At 52.6% G+C, this 15,880-nt stretch overlaps 3 protein-coding genes across 3 annotated transcripts; 2 read left to right on the forward strand and 1 right to left on the reverse strand.

The window, feature by feature from the left end:
* Nucleotides 1-69: 69 nt before the first annotated feature.
* On the forward strand, nt 70-1,199 carry N7462_003458 (putative nucleoside-diphosphate-sugar epimerase; the record flags this gene model as incomplete). The annotated part of the gene is made up of 3 exons (XM_057075184.1): nt 70-92; nt 145-350; nt 409-1,199. The coding sequence occupies 3 exons, from the start codon at nt 70-72 to the stop codon at nt 1,197-1,199; spliced, it is 1,020 nt and encodes a 339-aa protein (XP_056934689.1).
* A 741-nt stretch (nt 1,200-1,940) lies between these two features.
* N7462_003459 (putative THO complex component (Rlr1)) lies at nt 1,941-9,100 on the forward strand (the record flags this gene model as incomplete). Its single annotated transcript, XM_057075185.1, has 2 exons — nt 1,941-6,832; nt 6,895-9,100. 2 exons carry the CDS (start codon nt 1,941-1,943, stop codon nt 9,098-9,100), a joined length of 7,098 nt encoding a protein of 2,365 aa, XP_056934690.1.
* A 1,934-nt stretch (nt 9,101-11,034) lies between these two features.
* Nucleotides 11,035-12,069, reverse strand: N7462_003460 (uncharacterized protein; the record flags this gene model as incomplete). The annotated part of the gene is made up of 1 exon (XM_057075186.1): nt 11,035-12,069. The coding sequence occupies one exon, from the start codon at nt 12,067-12,069 to the stop codon at nt 11,035-11,037; it is 1,035 nt and encodes a 344-aa protein (XP_056934691.1).
* Nucleotides 12,070-15,880: the final 3,811 nt, after the last annotated feature.

A 15,880-nucleotide genomic window follows, 5' to 3' on the forward strand; every position in this document is an offset into this window, starting at 1 on the left:
CCCTCAAAGCCGCTAATTTAAAGCCGTGTTCTTTCATTCACTACTCCTTGATCATTCCGGATTTACGAAATGACTCCTCCCAAAGTTTTCCTGTAATCAAAACCCCCACTCCTGATCTCGGACTTATAGACTGACCATCACCAGGACTGGTGCTACCGGGTACATTGGTGGCGATGGCTTGTACGCCATTTCCAATGCTCATCCAGATTGGCAGCTCTCTGCTTTGGTGCGTAGCCAGCAGAAGGCCACTCAGCTCGTGAGCAAGTACCCTCAGATCCGCCTCGTCGTTGGGGACCTGGACTCCTCGGAGATCATCGAAGAGGAGGTCAAGAATGCGGATATTGTCTATCGTAAGCGCATTCATCTGCTTGGCCCATGGTCTTTTATCACTGACCCAGCCATCACTAGATTTTGCCGACTGTGACCACGTCCCAGCAGCGGAGGCGATCGCTAAAGGTGCTCAGCATCATACGGCCGAGCATCCTGTATGGATCATCCACACCTCGGGTACCGGTATCCTCACTGTCGAGGACCAGCGTGCCAAGACGTTTGGTATCGAGCGCCCCAAGGAGTACAACGACTGGGAGGGTGTCAGCGAACTGCTCAATCTTCCCGAGGATGCTTTCCACCGCAATGTTGACGAGATCATTATTAATGCGGGTCAACGTGATCCGTCAAGCGTGCACACAGCGATTGTTTGCCCACCCACCATTTATGGCCCCGGTCGCGGCCCCAGCAATACCAAAAGCATCCAAGCCTATCTGCTGGCTGCAGCCGTCCTAAAGCGCGGCAAGGGCTTCCTGGTTGGAAAGGGCGAAAATGTTTGGCATCAGGTTCACGTCCAAGACCTGAGCAATGTCTATCTAGCTCTAGGTGAGGCGGCAGCCGCCGGAGGAGGCAAGGCCACTTGGAACGACGAAGGCTACTATCTAGCAGAGAATGGCTCTTTCGTCTGGGGAGATATTCAGCGCAAAGTTGCAGAGGAGGCTTTGAAACAAAAGCTCATTCAATCCGCTGAAATCGAATCACTCGACGCAGCCCAGACTACGGAGGTCTTGTCGGTCGGTCTTTATGCTTGGGGCTCCAATTCCCGTGGCCATGCCATCCGTGCTCGCAAATTGTTTGGCTGGAACCCTCAGCAGCCGAAGCTGATTGAGTTGATTCCCGAAATTGTTGCACTTGAGGCAAGCCAACGTTAAAATATGGATCCGTTCGTTGTACGTACGTAGGATGTTAATGACGGCCATGGAATAGTTATGAAATCCAGAGACTCCTGAATCCAATCTTGATCGACAAGAATTGCTTTATTGAGAATAGATTTACTAATAAATGAATGACTATGATGGCCCTACTATGTAATGATATAAGTGGAAAGGATTCTAAACAATCCTGGACAATTATTGTCTCGATATGAGTGGCTGGCTAGCTGCAGCCTATTCTGTTCTCAAATATATATTAATACATATAAGAGCATAATTGAAACCGAAGGCAATCTCATCGCATAGACAATCTTATTTGACTACAGATTACAATATTACTTTATTCAAGTTGAGTAGTATTAACGAACTATGGGGCTCACAAGAAGCACATAAATACATGTTCAGTTGCGAGGCCGGCGAATAAACAGTGCACCCGAGCCTCGACACCTGAGGACACCACAGGACCCATCTTGGATCCGAACAAGCTTCCTGCCATCATTGCCCTTCAATTTCCATCACTCACTGCTCGGCGACTTTCTCTACCCTCTTCTTGATGAATTTTTGTCGCTGGTATGACTCTTCTAATCATACACTGTCCTTTGGGACGCATCATCTTCACTGATCTCAATTGCTGACAATCGCCCTGCGCCACTTCTTCAGAGTCAACTCCCATGGGCTTGGATCCTCATCACAAACCACCATCTCTGCCCTCTGCTTCTAATCCGGCCATTCTCTGCCGCCATGGCCCCCGGGCAGGGCGGCAAGAGGAAGCGCAACGAGCGCTCGTGGTCTGGTGATTCAGCGAACAACAACGACGGGTTGCGACCTTCTCCTCATCGCCCCGGCACGCTCAACATGGCTCAGCATCCTGTCCAACAGGGATATCAATCAAGCCCATCACGAGATCATGATAACCGCAACCGAGGACGTCGATATTCAGGCCGTGGCGGAGGCAGTCGAGGCGGGTTTCGTCGGGGCTCTTTTGAGGGGCAGAATTTTTCAAATCCGCAGCGCAGAGAACCCAGCGCAATGTCTCCTCCACCACGCGCCCAGTCGAGAGAAGCCACAGAGACCTCACAATCAAATAGTGAACCTCCAGCAGCTCAACCGACACCTTCCCCGGCACCGAACACTCCGGCTTCGCAGCCGCAACAACAACCTCCATCACAACCTGAATTCGAGACCTCCGTCGCTCCTCCTGCCATCCCTCCTCCTCCTTACAATTACGAGTACGTGACGGACAGCGCCGTGGAAGAATGGGCAGCCTCCGGACAAAAGCAAGTCGTGGAAGAAGGAGCGGCCGCTCGCCTGCAATCTGATTCCCACCGTCTGGCAGCGGTTTATCAAGAACTCATTCGCTCTGCGATCTACGGTCGACTTCCGCCATCGAATGCAGGGACTGCCGTGAAAGAAATCCTTGGTGAAGACACAGCGTCCGAAGATATGGAAACGGAAGGTGAAACATGGAAAGCTTCAACTTCAGAGCTCGACCCACGTTCGTTGTTCCTCGATACTCTCTCGATTATGACGGACGCCGATACGTCCAACCCTGCTCTGAAACCACTCGTTTTTGCGACTGCCATTCCGCCGGCACTTATGCGTCTCCAGCTTGATACCCCTCTTCTGCAGTCGTTGGGCCTGGTACGGGAAACGTTTGCACGGATGGGAATCCGCAAGCAGACAAACCTGCTCTACCGACAATCGAACTATAACTTGCTCCGAGAAGAGTCTGAAGGATATTCCAAACTTCTCACTGAACTTTTCACTACAAGTAACAATGAACCTCCATCAAGCGAAGTGGTCGAGGATACCTTCGAGAGGGTGAAAGCGATGATCGGTGCATTTGATATGGACGTTGGTCGCGTGCTGGACGTGACCCTGGATGTCTTCGCGGCTGTGCTCGTGAAGCAGTACCGGTTCTTCGTGAAACTACTGCGAGCCAGCTCTTGGTGGCCCAAAGAAAACTTTCTCCGCTCCCTTGACGGGCCCCAGCTCAATTCAGGACTACCTAGCTGGGCTCTTCCAGGGTCAATTGGTTGGGTTACTACAGAGGATGAGCAAGTCAGAATCGCAGAATCGAATGAACAGCGTGATCGTGATTTCTGGGATCGAGCACGTCAACTGGGAATTCAGGCTTTCTTCGAGATCGGGCGCAAGCCACTCTCTGAGAAAGAAAAGCAACAGGCACTCCCGGAAACCAACAACTTGTCCGAAGAAGAGGCAGCGACACGGATCTGGATTGAGGAGACTGGTACACTGCCACCAAAGGGTAATCGCGTGGCCGCTCAACTCCTTGGTTTCAAGCTACGGTTCTATTCTTCCTCCGCTCGTTCCAAGGCGGACTCCCTTCCCAACAACCTCATCTTCCTGGCTGCATTACTTATCAAAGTTGGCTTCATATCTCTCCGAGATCTATATGCTCATTTATGGAGGCCCGATGAAACCATGGACGTTCTTAAGGCCGAGAAAATGGCGGAAAAGGCCGAAAGAGAGAAGGCTGCTAGACCCGGAGGTGGTATAAATGCCTTGATGCTGGCAGGGGCTCTGTCCGACGATACAATTCCAGCTCCTCGGATTCGTGAAACGGAGTCGCGAATGGCTACACCATCGAAAGACCAGGAGACCGACAAACAATCCACTGCAAAATCTGAAAATGAGCTTCCTGACCCCTCCGATCAAAAAGTGTTACTTCTAAAGAGTCTCTTAGCCATTGGCGCTATTCCAGAGTCATTATTCATCATAAGCCGTTTTCCCTGGCTGATGGATGGTTACCCTGACCTTACCGAGTTCATCCATCGCATTCTGCATCACTCTCTAAGCAAAGTCTATTCAAAGTTACGGCCCCTGGCATCTATGGAGGGTCTGCCCGGCGAGAAACAAATTTTGAGCGCTGACCAGGCGGGTGTAGCCAAGGGGCAACTCCGTCTTGTTCAGCCTCCCCCGAAGCGAGCTTTGCGATGGGCACAACTGGACAAGGAAGACATTGATGAGGGAATCGCATACCGGTTCTATTGGGACGACTGGGCAGATAACATTCCAGTCTGCCAGTCCGTTGATGATGTGTTCGCATTATGCTCATCATTCCTCAATCTCTCGGGTCACAAAATTGGCGAGGATGCCTCTCTGCTCACGAAGCTTGCGCGCATTGGTAAAGATAGTCTGGCGAATGACAGTTCAGATGGGAATAGGACTCGCTGGCGGGATCTATGCAAACGCCTCCTACTGCCAGCTGTCAGCTTGACCAAGGCGAACCCCGGCGTGGTGAACGAGGTATTCGATCTTATCAGTTTCTTCCCTCGCGAGGTTCGTTACAACATGTATGCCGAATGGTATTCGGGCCAAACATCGAGACTCCCAGATATCAAATCAGCATTTGATCAGGCCCGAGCGGAGACTAAGGATGTTCTCAAGCGCCTGAGCAAGACCAACATTCGGCCCATGGCTCGTTCTCTGGCAAAAATTGCCTACGCCAACCCCGGAATTGTTATTCACGTTGCGATTAGTCAAATTGAATCCTACGAGAACCTTATTGAGGTTGTCGTGGAATGTGCTCGCTATTTCACCTACTTGGGCTACGACATTCTAACCTGGTCTCTCATCAATTCTCTCGGCCAGAAAGGTAGAAGTCGCGTGCAGGAGGGTGGTTTGCTCACAAGTCGATGGTTAAATGCTCTGGCCACATTTGCTGGCCGAACTTTCAAGCGATACTCTGTTATGGACCCGACGCCTCTTCTGCAGTATGTCGTGGAACAGTTGCGGCGAAATAACTCTACCGACCTCATTGTGCTGGAGCAGATGATCAGCTCGATGGCTGGGATTATTACCGACACCAACTTCAATGATGCCCAGATCCAAGCTATGGCTGGCGGCGAAGTTCTTCAGTCGCAAACTATCCTCCAGCTTTTGGACAAGCGTCATGAATCGAAAACCACCTCCAAGCGACTGTTGAAGTCATTGACTCACACACGACTTGCAGGTCAGCTACTGGTTGCAATTGCCCAGGAACGGCTGACTTGTGTCTTCAACGAGTCGTCCTCGGAGCTCAAGCTTCTTGGCAATATTTTCGACGAAATTCATCGTATTCTGACGCAGTACCTTGATTTGCTGCGCAGCAACCTCACTACTGACGAGTTTGACTCTTTTGTTCCCGACTTCGTCTCTCTCATTAAGGATTTTGGTATCCAACCAGAGATTGCTTTCTGGATCAGGCGCGCTAGTGTTTCTCGCAAGATCGCCGATGTGGACGAATCGAGGCGGGCGGAAGAGGCATCTTCGAAGGAAAATGCTGAGAATGCCGAAAATACCACTCCTGTCTCTCAGCGGAATGACGAGAACGTGATGGACGTGGCAGACGACGAAGAGCTGCCTTCCAAATCGGTAGACACCCCGGTCGATGATTCAATGGATGTCGACAAAGAAGACCAGCCCACAATGGTTCCTTCAATTCCCAGCAACATTAGTCCATTGGTCGCCAACCCTGTCATGCAGGATCTGATTGAGAACGTAAAGTCTGCCTTGCCGGCCGAGACTTGGGAGGTTGTCGGTCCTCATTTTTATGCAGCTTTCTGGCAGTTGTCTCTCTATGATGTGCACATCCCTGAAAAGTACTACGAAGAGGAGCGTGGACGGCTTCGAAAACGGGTCACTGCCATTAACAGTGATCGGTCCGACATCAGCATGGCTGGAACACAGCGGAAGGAACGTGAGAAGAAGCAGCTTGTTCAGCTCCAAGACCAACTTCTAGCGGAGCTGAAGATTCACCTGGATGCGTATGGACACACTCGAACTCGACTGCAGAAAGAAAAGGACCAGTGGTTTGCCGGCATGCGGCTTAAAAGTGATGCTTTGAATGTTGCTCTGCTGGAGCAGTGCTTCATTCCGCGGCTGCTTCTCTCACCTATCGATGCTTTCTTCTGTTTCAAGATGCTCAAATTCCTGCACAGCGCCGGAACGCCTAACTTCCGTACTGTCGGTTTGATCGACCAGCTCTTCCGCGAACAACGACTCACTGCACTGATCTTCCTGTGCACCTCTAAGGAGGCAGATAACCTTGGCCGATTCTTGAATGAAATTCTGCGGGATCTGACCAGATGGCATGGTGACAAGGCTGTCTATGAGAAGGAGGCATTTGGTGCCAAGAAGGACCTGCCTGGGTTTGCCAAGAACGTCGACCCTGAAGGAGTACCAGTCACCTTCTTGGAATTTGAGGACTTCCGTCGCCTTCTTTACAAATGGCACCGATTGCTCTTCAGTGCACTCAAAATTTGTTTCAAAGGTGGCGAGTACATGCATATCCGGAATGCCATTAGTGTTCTCAAGGCAGTTGTGCAGCATTTCCCTGCCGTCAACTGGATTGGTACGCAGATGCTGGAATGTGTCAACGACCTTAGCAATAATGACGAAAGGGACGATGTAAAGATTCCTGCCGCGTCGTTGATCGGCGATCTCAACCGCCGGTCAAAGAAGTGGATGCTCCCGCAAGAGTTCAACATGGTCAAAAACATGTCGGAGGGTGGTCAGTTCAAGTCAGGATCCCAACCGCCTGTCGATCAGACTGGCACTCCAAAGCCGCAATCATCGGACTCGTTGCCATTGAATGGTGCTGCCACAGAGTTCAAGCCGGGTGTTCAGATGTGAGTTGATTCAACCAAGAAAGAACCCAAAATATTATTCAAAGCTAACTTTTCAAAACTAGTGCCATGGGAATCTCGAGATCTGAAAAAGGCGATGTTGAGGATGGTGAAATTGAAGATGCTAAAATGGCTGATGTTGCGTCTGTGAAGGGAACAGATGAGCCTAAAGTGGCAACCCCATCCCATACCGAGCCGACAGCAGGCACTGACGCGGCAACTTCTCCCGATGCTATGGATATCAGTACTGATGGTGCAGACCAGCGCGCGCGACCAGGCTCTCGGGCCTCTGATTCTGGTCGACAGCCCGATATTCCCAAGCGACCAGATGCTGAGCGCTCTACGCCGGCTGTGAACCCGCGTGCACAAGCTCGTCTTCCTCGCCATAGCAATGACAACCGGCTTCCTCCGCGCCCCGATATCATGGATGATCGACGTGAAAGACTTCCTGAATTCAACCCGCGTAACCGTCATGCAGGGTCCTTTGATGGCCCTGTGAACGACCCTCGAGGCCATGGACGTTTGAACGAGCGTGATCGTGACTTCGCGATGAGATCCCTACCCGACGATCCTATGCGTGGGCCGCCCTATAGAGAAGGACGCATTCCTCGAGATCCAGACTGGCAAGCCGATCGACCTGGACGTATGCGCCATGAGCCCTTCCATGGCCGGGACGGTCCTGTCCGTGGTGAGCTCATGCCCGACTTCCCCGGTCGTCCAGGTGATGGTCCTCGTCGTGGAGAACCTATGCGACCGGACAAGGAGGATCGCCGCCCCTATGCTGGACGCGGTCTATCACCACCAGTGTCCGATTTGCCTACCCGTCCCGAACGTTTCCCTGAAGACCGACGGTCTGGCAGCTTCTCTCAGCCAGGTCCTCGCCAGGATGAATTTCCCAGAGGACCTCGTATAGACCCGAGAGAGGGCCTGGGCCCGGATTCCAGCCACGGTCGATTACGCCAGGCTGAGCCTCCTTCCGATATTCCATCTGGACCTCGAGGTCGGGGTCGACGCAATCCCTCGTCACAGCAAGCAGCACAGAACTTCAGCAATGGCAAAGCACCAACTCCCGACCGTCAGCTTGCAGCTAGCTCAGGCCGTCAGGGTGGCGGACGAGGTGGCCCTTCTCAGCCTCCTCCCTCAACACCTGGCTCTAGCGAGGAACGTCTTAATGCCTCCGGGATACATCCTGATCGATTGAACCTTTTCAATGAGTCAACACCTCAACAAGCATCTGGGATGGCTATGACACCTCCCTCAGGGCCCCGCAGCGGGATGGCCCAGCCATCTGGACCTCGAGGACCCGGTGGAGAGCGCGGGCGTAGTGACAAACGGTTCGCTGGTATTAACAATATGCTTCAGCAGACTAACGGTCCTCCCGAGCGCGGAAATGCTGTTCCTCCTGTCCGTGGACGGGGCGTCAACCGACAGTCGACCGTGTCCAATACCGACTCGCCCCAGGCTCCAATCCGCGCTCCCACGGGTCCCGCTTCTGAGGATGACGGTTCCTCTCGCATGCGGCCTGATGGCCGAGGTGACTTGATGGACGACGTCGCTGCTGTTTCCACTCCCGACAATCGTCGTCCAGGCCGAACCAACGACCGAGACAACCGAAACCGTGACCGAAATCGAGATCGTGACCGCGAGCGCGATCGTCGTGGCGGGAATCCCGAAGAGGATGCCAACAGCACTGGCCCTCGCCGCGAGGACCGTCGTGACCGTGAGCGAAGCCGCCGCAGTGATATCGGCAGTGCCGGGCCTGGTCGCGAGGAAAAAGAGCGTGACCGACCAAGTCATGGTGAGTCCCGCGAGGCTCTGCGCCGAAATCCCAGCACCCGCGAAGAAAACCGACGCCGAGACCGACGAGATCGGGATGACGGACCGCCGGAGATGGGAGGACCTGCCCCCAACACCAGCAATACCAATGAGAATGAAGGCCGTCTCCGTCCTCCAACCTCCATGGGAGCTCCACCTCCCCCGCCGCCACCTCCACCTCCTCCTATACCTGGCGACGAGACGAATAACACTACTCCTCGTCGTTGGGGCCCTGGCGGAGACCGTGGCCATCGCCCCGACAACCGAGACCGAGAACGTGAGCGCCGAGGCGACCGCGGCCGTGATCGCGATCACCATCGCGAGAGCACCGGCAGTACTGGCACTGGGCATCGCAAACGCGGACGTCCTAATCCCGAAGAGAATCCCGGTGGTGAGGGTAACCCCCGTGGTCCCAGGCTGGGAAGTGAGATCAAGCGTCCCCGGCGGGGCGCATGAGAAGCATCTCTGGAGACAACTCTACCTCAAGGAGCGCGTGTGTTCTGCACGGAGTTTATCCAAAGACTACATGAGCCTGGACTGCTGTAGAACTAAGTCCTCATTGGAGAGCACGTTACGATTCCAATTTGCGGTGGATGGGTGCATCTTAATCTTTTCTTTTCTCTCTTCTCTCTTCTCTTTTTTTTTGTGTGTCTCGGATGAAGATTCCCCTGTTTCCTAAATTTGTCTTCTTTTTTCCCTTTTTTCTCTCGCTTCACCTCATGCTTTAATTGCATGTTGCATCGTGGCCGGTGTTCTGGGTACATCTTCGCTGTCTGTACTTGAAATATTTCTCTATATTTTTCAATTGCTCTCTCTCTCTCTCTCTCGCTGAACATCAACCTAAATACAACCATTTTTCGGTATGCTTCCACATCTGCATAGGAATAGAGGAAGCGCTCTTTCTAAGGCCCCACTTTCCTTCTACTCGAAACAGACAAAACAAATACAAAGGAAACATCTTATCAATTCTGAACAGAGCTGGGGAAGGTTCAGTCTTCTTTGCTAGTAGTCCTGGATGTAATATGAGGCGTGCCACCCCGGACACTGTATAGCGTGCATTCTATTGAGTTATGGAGAGGTGAGAGCATTCGTGATCTCCGTAGGGTTTCATCCTGGCAAGTTCTTCGAACGTGAGCGGGAAAGATGTCCCAGAAACCTGAAGTGAGTCCAAAGTGAAAGTTGGGTCTCTCGTAACAGTTATACTCCTGTCACCGTGATGATCTTTTTTGTGAATCGTCGAACATCCATTTGTCAATGTCGATGCGCAAAGGCTTGATTAGAATCGGGAAAGCTACTTCGACTTCAAGACCCTGGCTTCAGGCGTCAGTAAGCCAAAACTTAACTAACACTCATCATCAGTTGACGTCGTGTTTCAGACTTGGCACATTCTAGAACAACACTCGGAGGTCCCGGAAAATGAGTTCTAGGGTGCCAGGAACCATCAGGTTTCCTTGCCTTGGGCTTGCCGGTGAAACAGAATTACCCTTACCTAGACCGTAACGGCCACTCCTGGTAATAATAATAAAAAAAAAACGCTGCTAAAATACAGGTTGGAAAAATCAACGCCACACCGGTCCTGGTTCTTTGCGAAGTTTCAAATGGGCATGCACCTGAATCTCATCAGAACACGTCGTGTTGCTTGTGGACGCCACTGAGTAACTAGATCGCTGAATGCAGTTGCAGCGTGAGCGTGCTGGGGAGACTCGGCCATCGTGAACTGAACTCTGGATGAGAGACTCAACTGAAGTCACTCGAGATATGATCTGAAGGGAGAGTATATATACGTATTTTGTAGATGTTTCATGCATGAAAAATTACTCCATGTCGGCAATTGTGGCCTCGGATCTTGTTGGGATACCCGCCCGAAGGTAAGCATATCAATAAGCGGAGAAACAGAAACCAACAGGGATTGCGTCGGTCACAGCCATGAAAGGCACCGCCCACTGCCTCACTCGCACGAGGACTGCGATACATATACAGGAATTATCGGTCTCCCTATCCCTAGACAGAATAGATGGAAAATACATGTGAAAGACATGTAAGAGATAATATAAGATATGTAAATATAAGAGAGAGGGAAGAAAAAAATACATTTTTCAAAGAATGTAGTACAGAATGAGGATATGTATATATTATATATACAGCAGACACCGAAGCCATCCTCTCGCCCTCTCCGACAAGATAGCAGAAATGCAAGGGAGGCCGAGGACAGGATTCGGAGGGGTATCATGATGAAAAGAACCAGATAACAGGAAACATATAAAAGCCGGGAAACGAAAGCGTAACCCGCAACCCATGGAAACCCATGAAACCCGCGCGCACCTGGAAAATGCAAGGAAAAACAACGCCGCACAAAGGGACAACAGTCCGATCATTCTAACGCCACACGCTCAATCCACCCGCCGCCGCCCTCCAAGCCCAGCCAATTTGCGCCACAGATGCGATGCGCGCCGCTTGCGCTTGCGCGGTTCGCCGGGCCCCGCGACGGAGTAGAATGCGCGCTCCGGGCCGGACCACAAGCGGACGTCGAAGTCGGGGCGATCTGCCTCGTCGCTGCTGACCGAGGCGCGCGAGCCGTACAGGCTCGGGGTGCGGCTGTGCGCGCGCGACACGCGCTTGTGACGCTGGCGGGTGCTGTAGAAGCGGCGCGGGGCCACGCTGACGACGGGTTTTATGGGAGTGTCGACGTCCATAGTCGCGGAGAGCCAATCCTGAGCTTTCGGGCCGAGCGGATGGTCTTCTGGGTCCTGGTCGGCAAAGAGGATGTCGGCGGAGGCCCAGGGTGCGTGGGCGAGGGGCGGACTGTAGGGGAACATTTCGGGGGAGAAGGAGCGGGAGCGCGGGGTGGTGCCAATGGATGAGACGCTGCGGCTGCGACTACGGCCACGGGGCTCATTTTCGTCTTCTTCGAGGGGAGAAGTGGACAGGCGGGTGCCATAGAAGCGGGCACCAGGGACAGAGGCGGCGTTAGGGTGAGTGAGGGGAGAGGGCGGCGTGGCCGGCGTGGCCAGGTCTAGGGCTCGTGGGGACAGGCTGGCGCCCTGGTAGCGGTACAGGGAGAATGGATGCGGGTCGGGGTGCGATGGCTGTGCAGAGGGCCATACGGGCAAGCCACGGTCGATGCTCTGGACAAGCAGCGAGCAGGCGTGTTTCAGATCATCCTCCATGTCTTCTTCCAGGGTTTGGCGGTCGAGAATGGGCGAGACCGGGCGGAAGTAGCCAGGCTCGTCGATGAATTGATAGCAGCGCAAGGTATCAACAGAGTCCCAATCGGGTTGAGAGACGGACGTGGTGGCTGATCGAGGCCGGTGGTTGAGAGTAGTCGTGCTGGTGCTGGGCGCCGTGAGGGTGGCCGCCCGGGTGCGACCCCGGAAGCTGAAGCGTTGGCGCATCTTTTGGGCCTTTTGCGACAGTTTGCGCTCCATCGTGGAAAGGAGTAGGTCTTTGAGGTGTGAGATATTGGAAAGCGAGGGAACCGAGATTAGTGATAGGACAAATCGCCCTTGTAGCTCGTGTAGCACGTATTGAATAGTTGAATAGACAGGAACAGCACGCCCCGGGAGCAGACAGGTGTGAGATCCCAGGACGAGGGAATTGGGGCTGGGAAGATGTTGTCGAAACGACCAAGCCGGTGCCGTTGAAAACTCCGCGCAAGAGATGTGTCTCGCAGGAAAGTAATGCAGTGGCGAAGGGCGGGTTGCGCCAGGCCCAATTAGAGGCCAAAATGGAGGAGGGGGAAGCTATTTGCGAGTAATGCGAGGGTCGCTGTCTCGTTGCCCGAGTGTCCACGTTCGTGGAGTTTTCAATTCTTTGCTCAGAAGTGGCCAGTGGCCGGTTGTTATGATCTTTCCACAGAGGGAAGTCAATGGGCTCAGCGGCCAACGTTGACCGAACGACGGCGTTGGTATGCAGCGGGGGGGGAGGTAAGTCAGCTGCAAACGAGGGATGCGGCGAATAAAAAGACGATGCTCCTCACAGCAACAAGGAGCAAGTGTCGTGGTGGACGGAATGGAAGGATGGAAGAGTGGCCGAAGTATGCGAGGAGGTGCCGATGGGAAGTGGAGCGATGTCTGAGATCAAGATCACTCGAGGCGTATGTAGATCATCCAGGATCATAGAATCATTGAGTCATTGGATCCGAGAACCAGTATCATCGAACAGCACTATCGTGCTAGAACTTGAGTATATCAATGGTTGGACAAGTGCAGCGTAATGATTCGTCGAAAGCGTGACAGGAGAGTCGGGTCTGTTGCGCTAAGTCACTTTCTAGGGTTTCGGGGGAGTTGATTCTCGTGTCGTCCAACCAGGATCCAGTAGAGGGTGTTTGATAGTCCAGAATATCCAGAGTGTGAGAGGATACTCCAGGAAGTAGTCGAGGGAAGAGCGAATGGGGGAGGAAATGGAAAAAGAACAAGAATGGGAACAGGGACGGATATAGGACCGGAGGGTGGCCAAAGGCCAGAGATAAAGAGCGATTGGGAGATCGAAAAAGAACGAATGATAGCCAGGTCCAAGGCGCCCAAATATACCGCAGATGGGAACAGGTGCACAAGGGAACGCTAGTTCCATCGACAATCTTCACTGCTTCCAGACTAGCCACGGCGAGGATGGGGCTTGAAAGAATAGGCGGTTAACAGCGACGGGCTTCAGTGAGCATCGTTCGTCACATCTATCAGGGCCGCGGGTTGATCGCTCGTCACGGTTAAGGCTGACCGACGAGCTTGGGCCAGTTTGTGCTGAAGGAGGCCCATCCCGGGGCCCATTTGGGCGACCCATTGGGGGGTCCTTGGGGGGTCCCTGGCACAAGCCCCCCAATCATCTGCCCGGAATCCCCTGTCCCTACCCACGGAGTTTGGTTATTACACCCAACCGCTAAGGAATATCAAAGCAAAACCAGGATATCAAAGGACTGCCCGCCCCCTCCAAAATCCCCCCCACCCGTTATTGGGGCGATAATCACTGGTCCAATCCAGGCCGTGGCCCATCGACCCCAGTCTAGGCTTGATCATCCGTGGATTGGGTCCCCATACTCATCTCCTATGTCTCTACCCGGACCACAGCAAAAAGGGGAAAAAAATGAAAACAAATAAAAATCAAAATCAAAAACACCACAACAAAAATTCAAAGCTAGAGAAACGAAAGACACGGAAAGCCGCACCGAACCGAAGTGCCTCCGTACGGAAAGGTGAAAAAGGGCTCGCTTAGGGTGTTGAGCCTTGGCCCCCAAAATTTAGGGGGGCAATTGGCCCTCGGTCTGGACCCCATACAGAGGCGCCGGACAAGAACAGAGCACGGACGCGAGCCGTCACACGATAACTGTCTCTGTCACATTCTGTTGACTCCCGCGAGGCTCTGAGACTATCGCAGCCATCCCGGTCCGTGCAACGAACTTGGTTGGGAGGCGCCCAAGGGTCCTAGGGCCTTCATCCTTCTTCGGATGCCCTTGCTCCTTCTCTGAATAGTATTAAGACCACCCCACTGCAGCCCTCAAAGAGGAGGAAGACTGTGTATGAGAAGAGAGGCGCTCAGCGAGTCATTTTCTTGCGTTAACCGCCACTGACTCATCCAGCGTGGAGGGTGTTTCAATTCTGGAATTGGTGGCGGCGTGGCAGAAGTGCAGGTGTGGGAGGGGTGGAGGACCGAGTGGGTTGATAGGGTGGGTTTCGCCCCTCTCAGCGCCCACTATCATGACAAGGATGGACAAAGCCAGCTGAAAGCAAGGTTTGCTCCAATTTTCCCCGAAGAAGAAGGAAGAAGGATGATGAGGCGAACAGAATAATCCTAATCACGATCTATATTCTCTCCGACAAAGTATAGAAAGCCGTCTTCCATTATCTCGTTCTCACTGGCAAGGGGGGTTATACGTGTCATTCTATGTTGTTTATGATTATGCTTATGGTTAGCGCTCTATTTAAAATCTGCTGATATGAACGGCGCAAAGAGAGAGAGAGAGAGAGAGAGGATTCTACACTGAGTAGGTACCTTCTATACTTTTGTGACGCTGCCTACGATTAATTGAAAATATTACTACATCACATAGAAACGCTTCCGGTAGACACTCCTTCCGAAGCAAACAGTGAACATACTGGATATTGTCAATAGAAGTAAGACAAGTCTCACAAGAAATCCCCGATTTCCCCCAGGTTTGACAACATCCAAGTCTTGCAGGGCACGGCTCAGTGCTCGTGCTACATAGAACACCCCCACAACGTCAACTGTGATACTTTTAAGGATCATCACGAACTATCAATGATCCGCCCTTGCAGTTTGGCCCCAATGTTGCCCCCGACTGCTCGTCAAATCCTGCTAGCAGACCCAGCCCAAACCGAGCCACGCACTGCCACAATGCATTCTGAAGAGTTTCTTTGCCCCTGAGGACTTGCCTGTCCTGCGAAACCCAACTAACAACCAACTAACCAACCACGTTCCCCGCCCAATTCCCATCCCCACGCCACTTGCTGCCACTAGATGCAGCCCCCGTCGAGCAGCAGCCCTCTTCCTATGCCCGCGCTGAGAGCATTGCGAAACTGCTCCAGAGACCCCCATTTCTTGATCGCGGTGGTGAAGAGCATCTGCGCATCGTTGATGGAAATCTGAACAAGTCGGATTTCAAGAGGCTGCGCAGGCAGGGATTGAACAGATGCCAGGCCCTAGGGGACTGGTGGTGCCGGTAAAGGAAGGTAGAAATTCGATCTTAGCTTGGGAGGGGGAGTACGTTAGGGGAATTGTGGTCTCGATGAATAGAGCTTAGTTAGGTGGTAGGTGGATTATAAACGTTATATACATCATGTTGTAGATAAGTGTTGATTGTTGAAATGATCATATCTTGCAGTCGATGGTCGTGAGAATAGTTTCGAATTGAACTTGATTTCAATGCAGGTTCAAGTTGGCAACCGATCCAATTCCTTTCCTAATATCTATCCTTGCGCAATTGGTGATTAGCCCTGCGGATTCATAACCTACAACTCTTGAGTACTCATGTACATTCCACAGTTCTGACTGAGGAGGGCCGCATCATACGTATTAACCTTCCCGGCATCCCAAGCAACGGGATCTCATTACCAAGAGCGGCAACCACTTGACGCAAGAACATTCTACATCCTACGGTGGCTCTGGACAAATTGGAAAAGCCACCGATAACCACTGGCGACGTCCGAGAAAGCAAGTTGTGTCCAGTAAGCTGGCTAAACAGCCCATAAATTGGTAAGACTTGTATTTTTTTTCATTTTTTTTGAT

Source organism: Penicillium macrosclerotiorum (assembly GCF_028827735.1).
Source record: "Penicillium macrosclerotiorum strain IBT 26536 chromosome Unknown utg000003l_segment0_segment0, whole genome shotgun sequence".
Taxonomy (NCBI): Eukaryota; Fungi; Ascomycota; class Eurotiomycetes; order Eurotiales; family Aspergillaceae; genus Penicillium; species Penicillium macrosclerotiorum.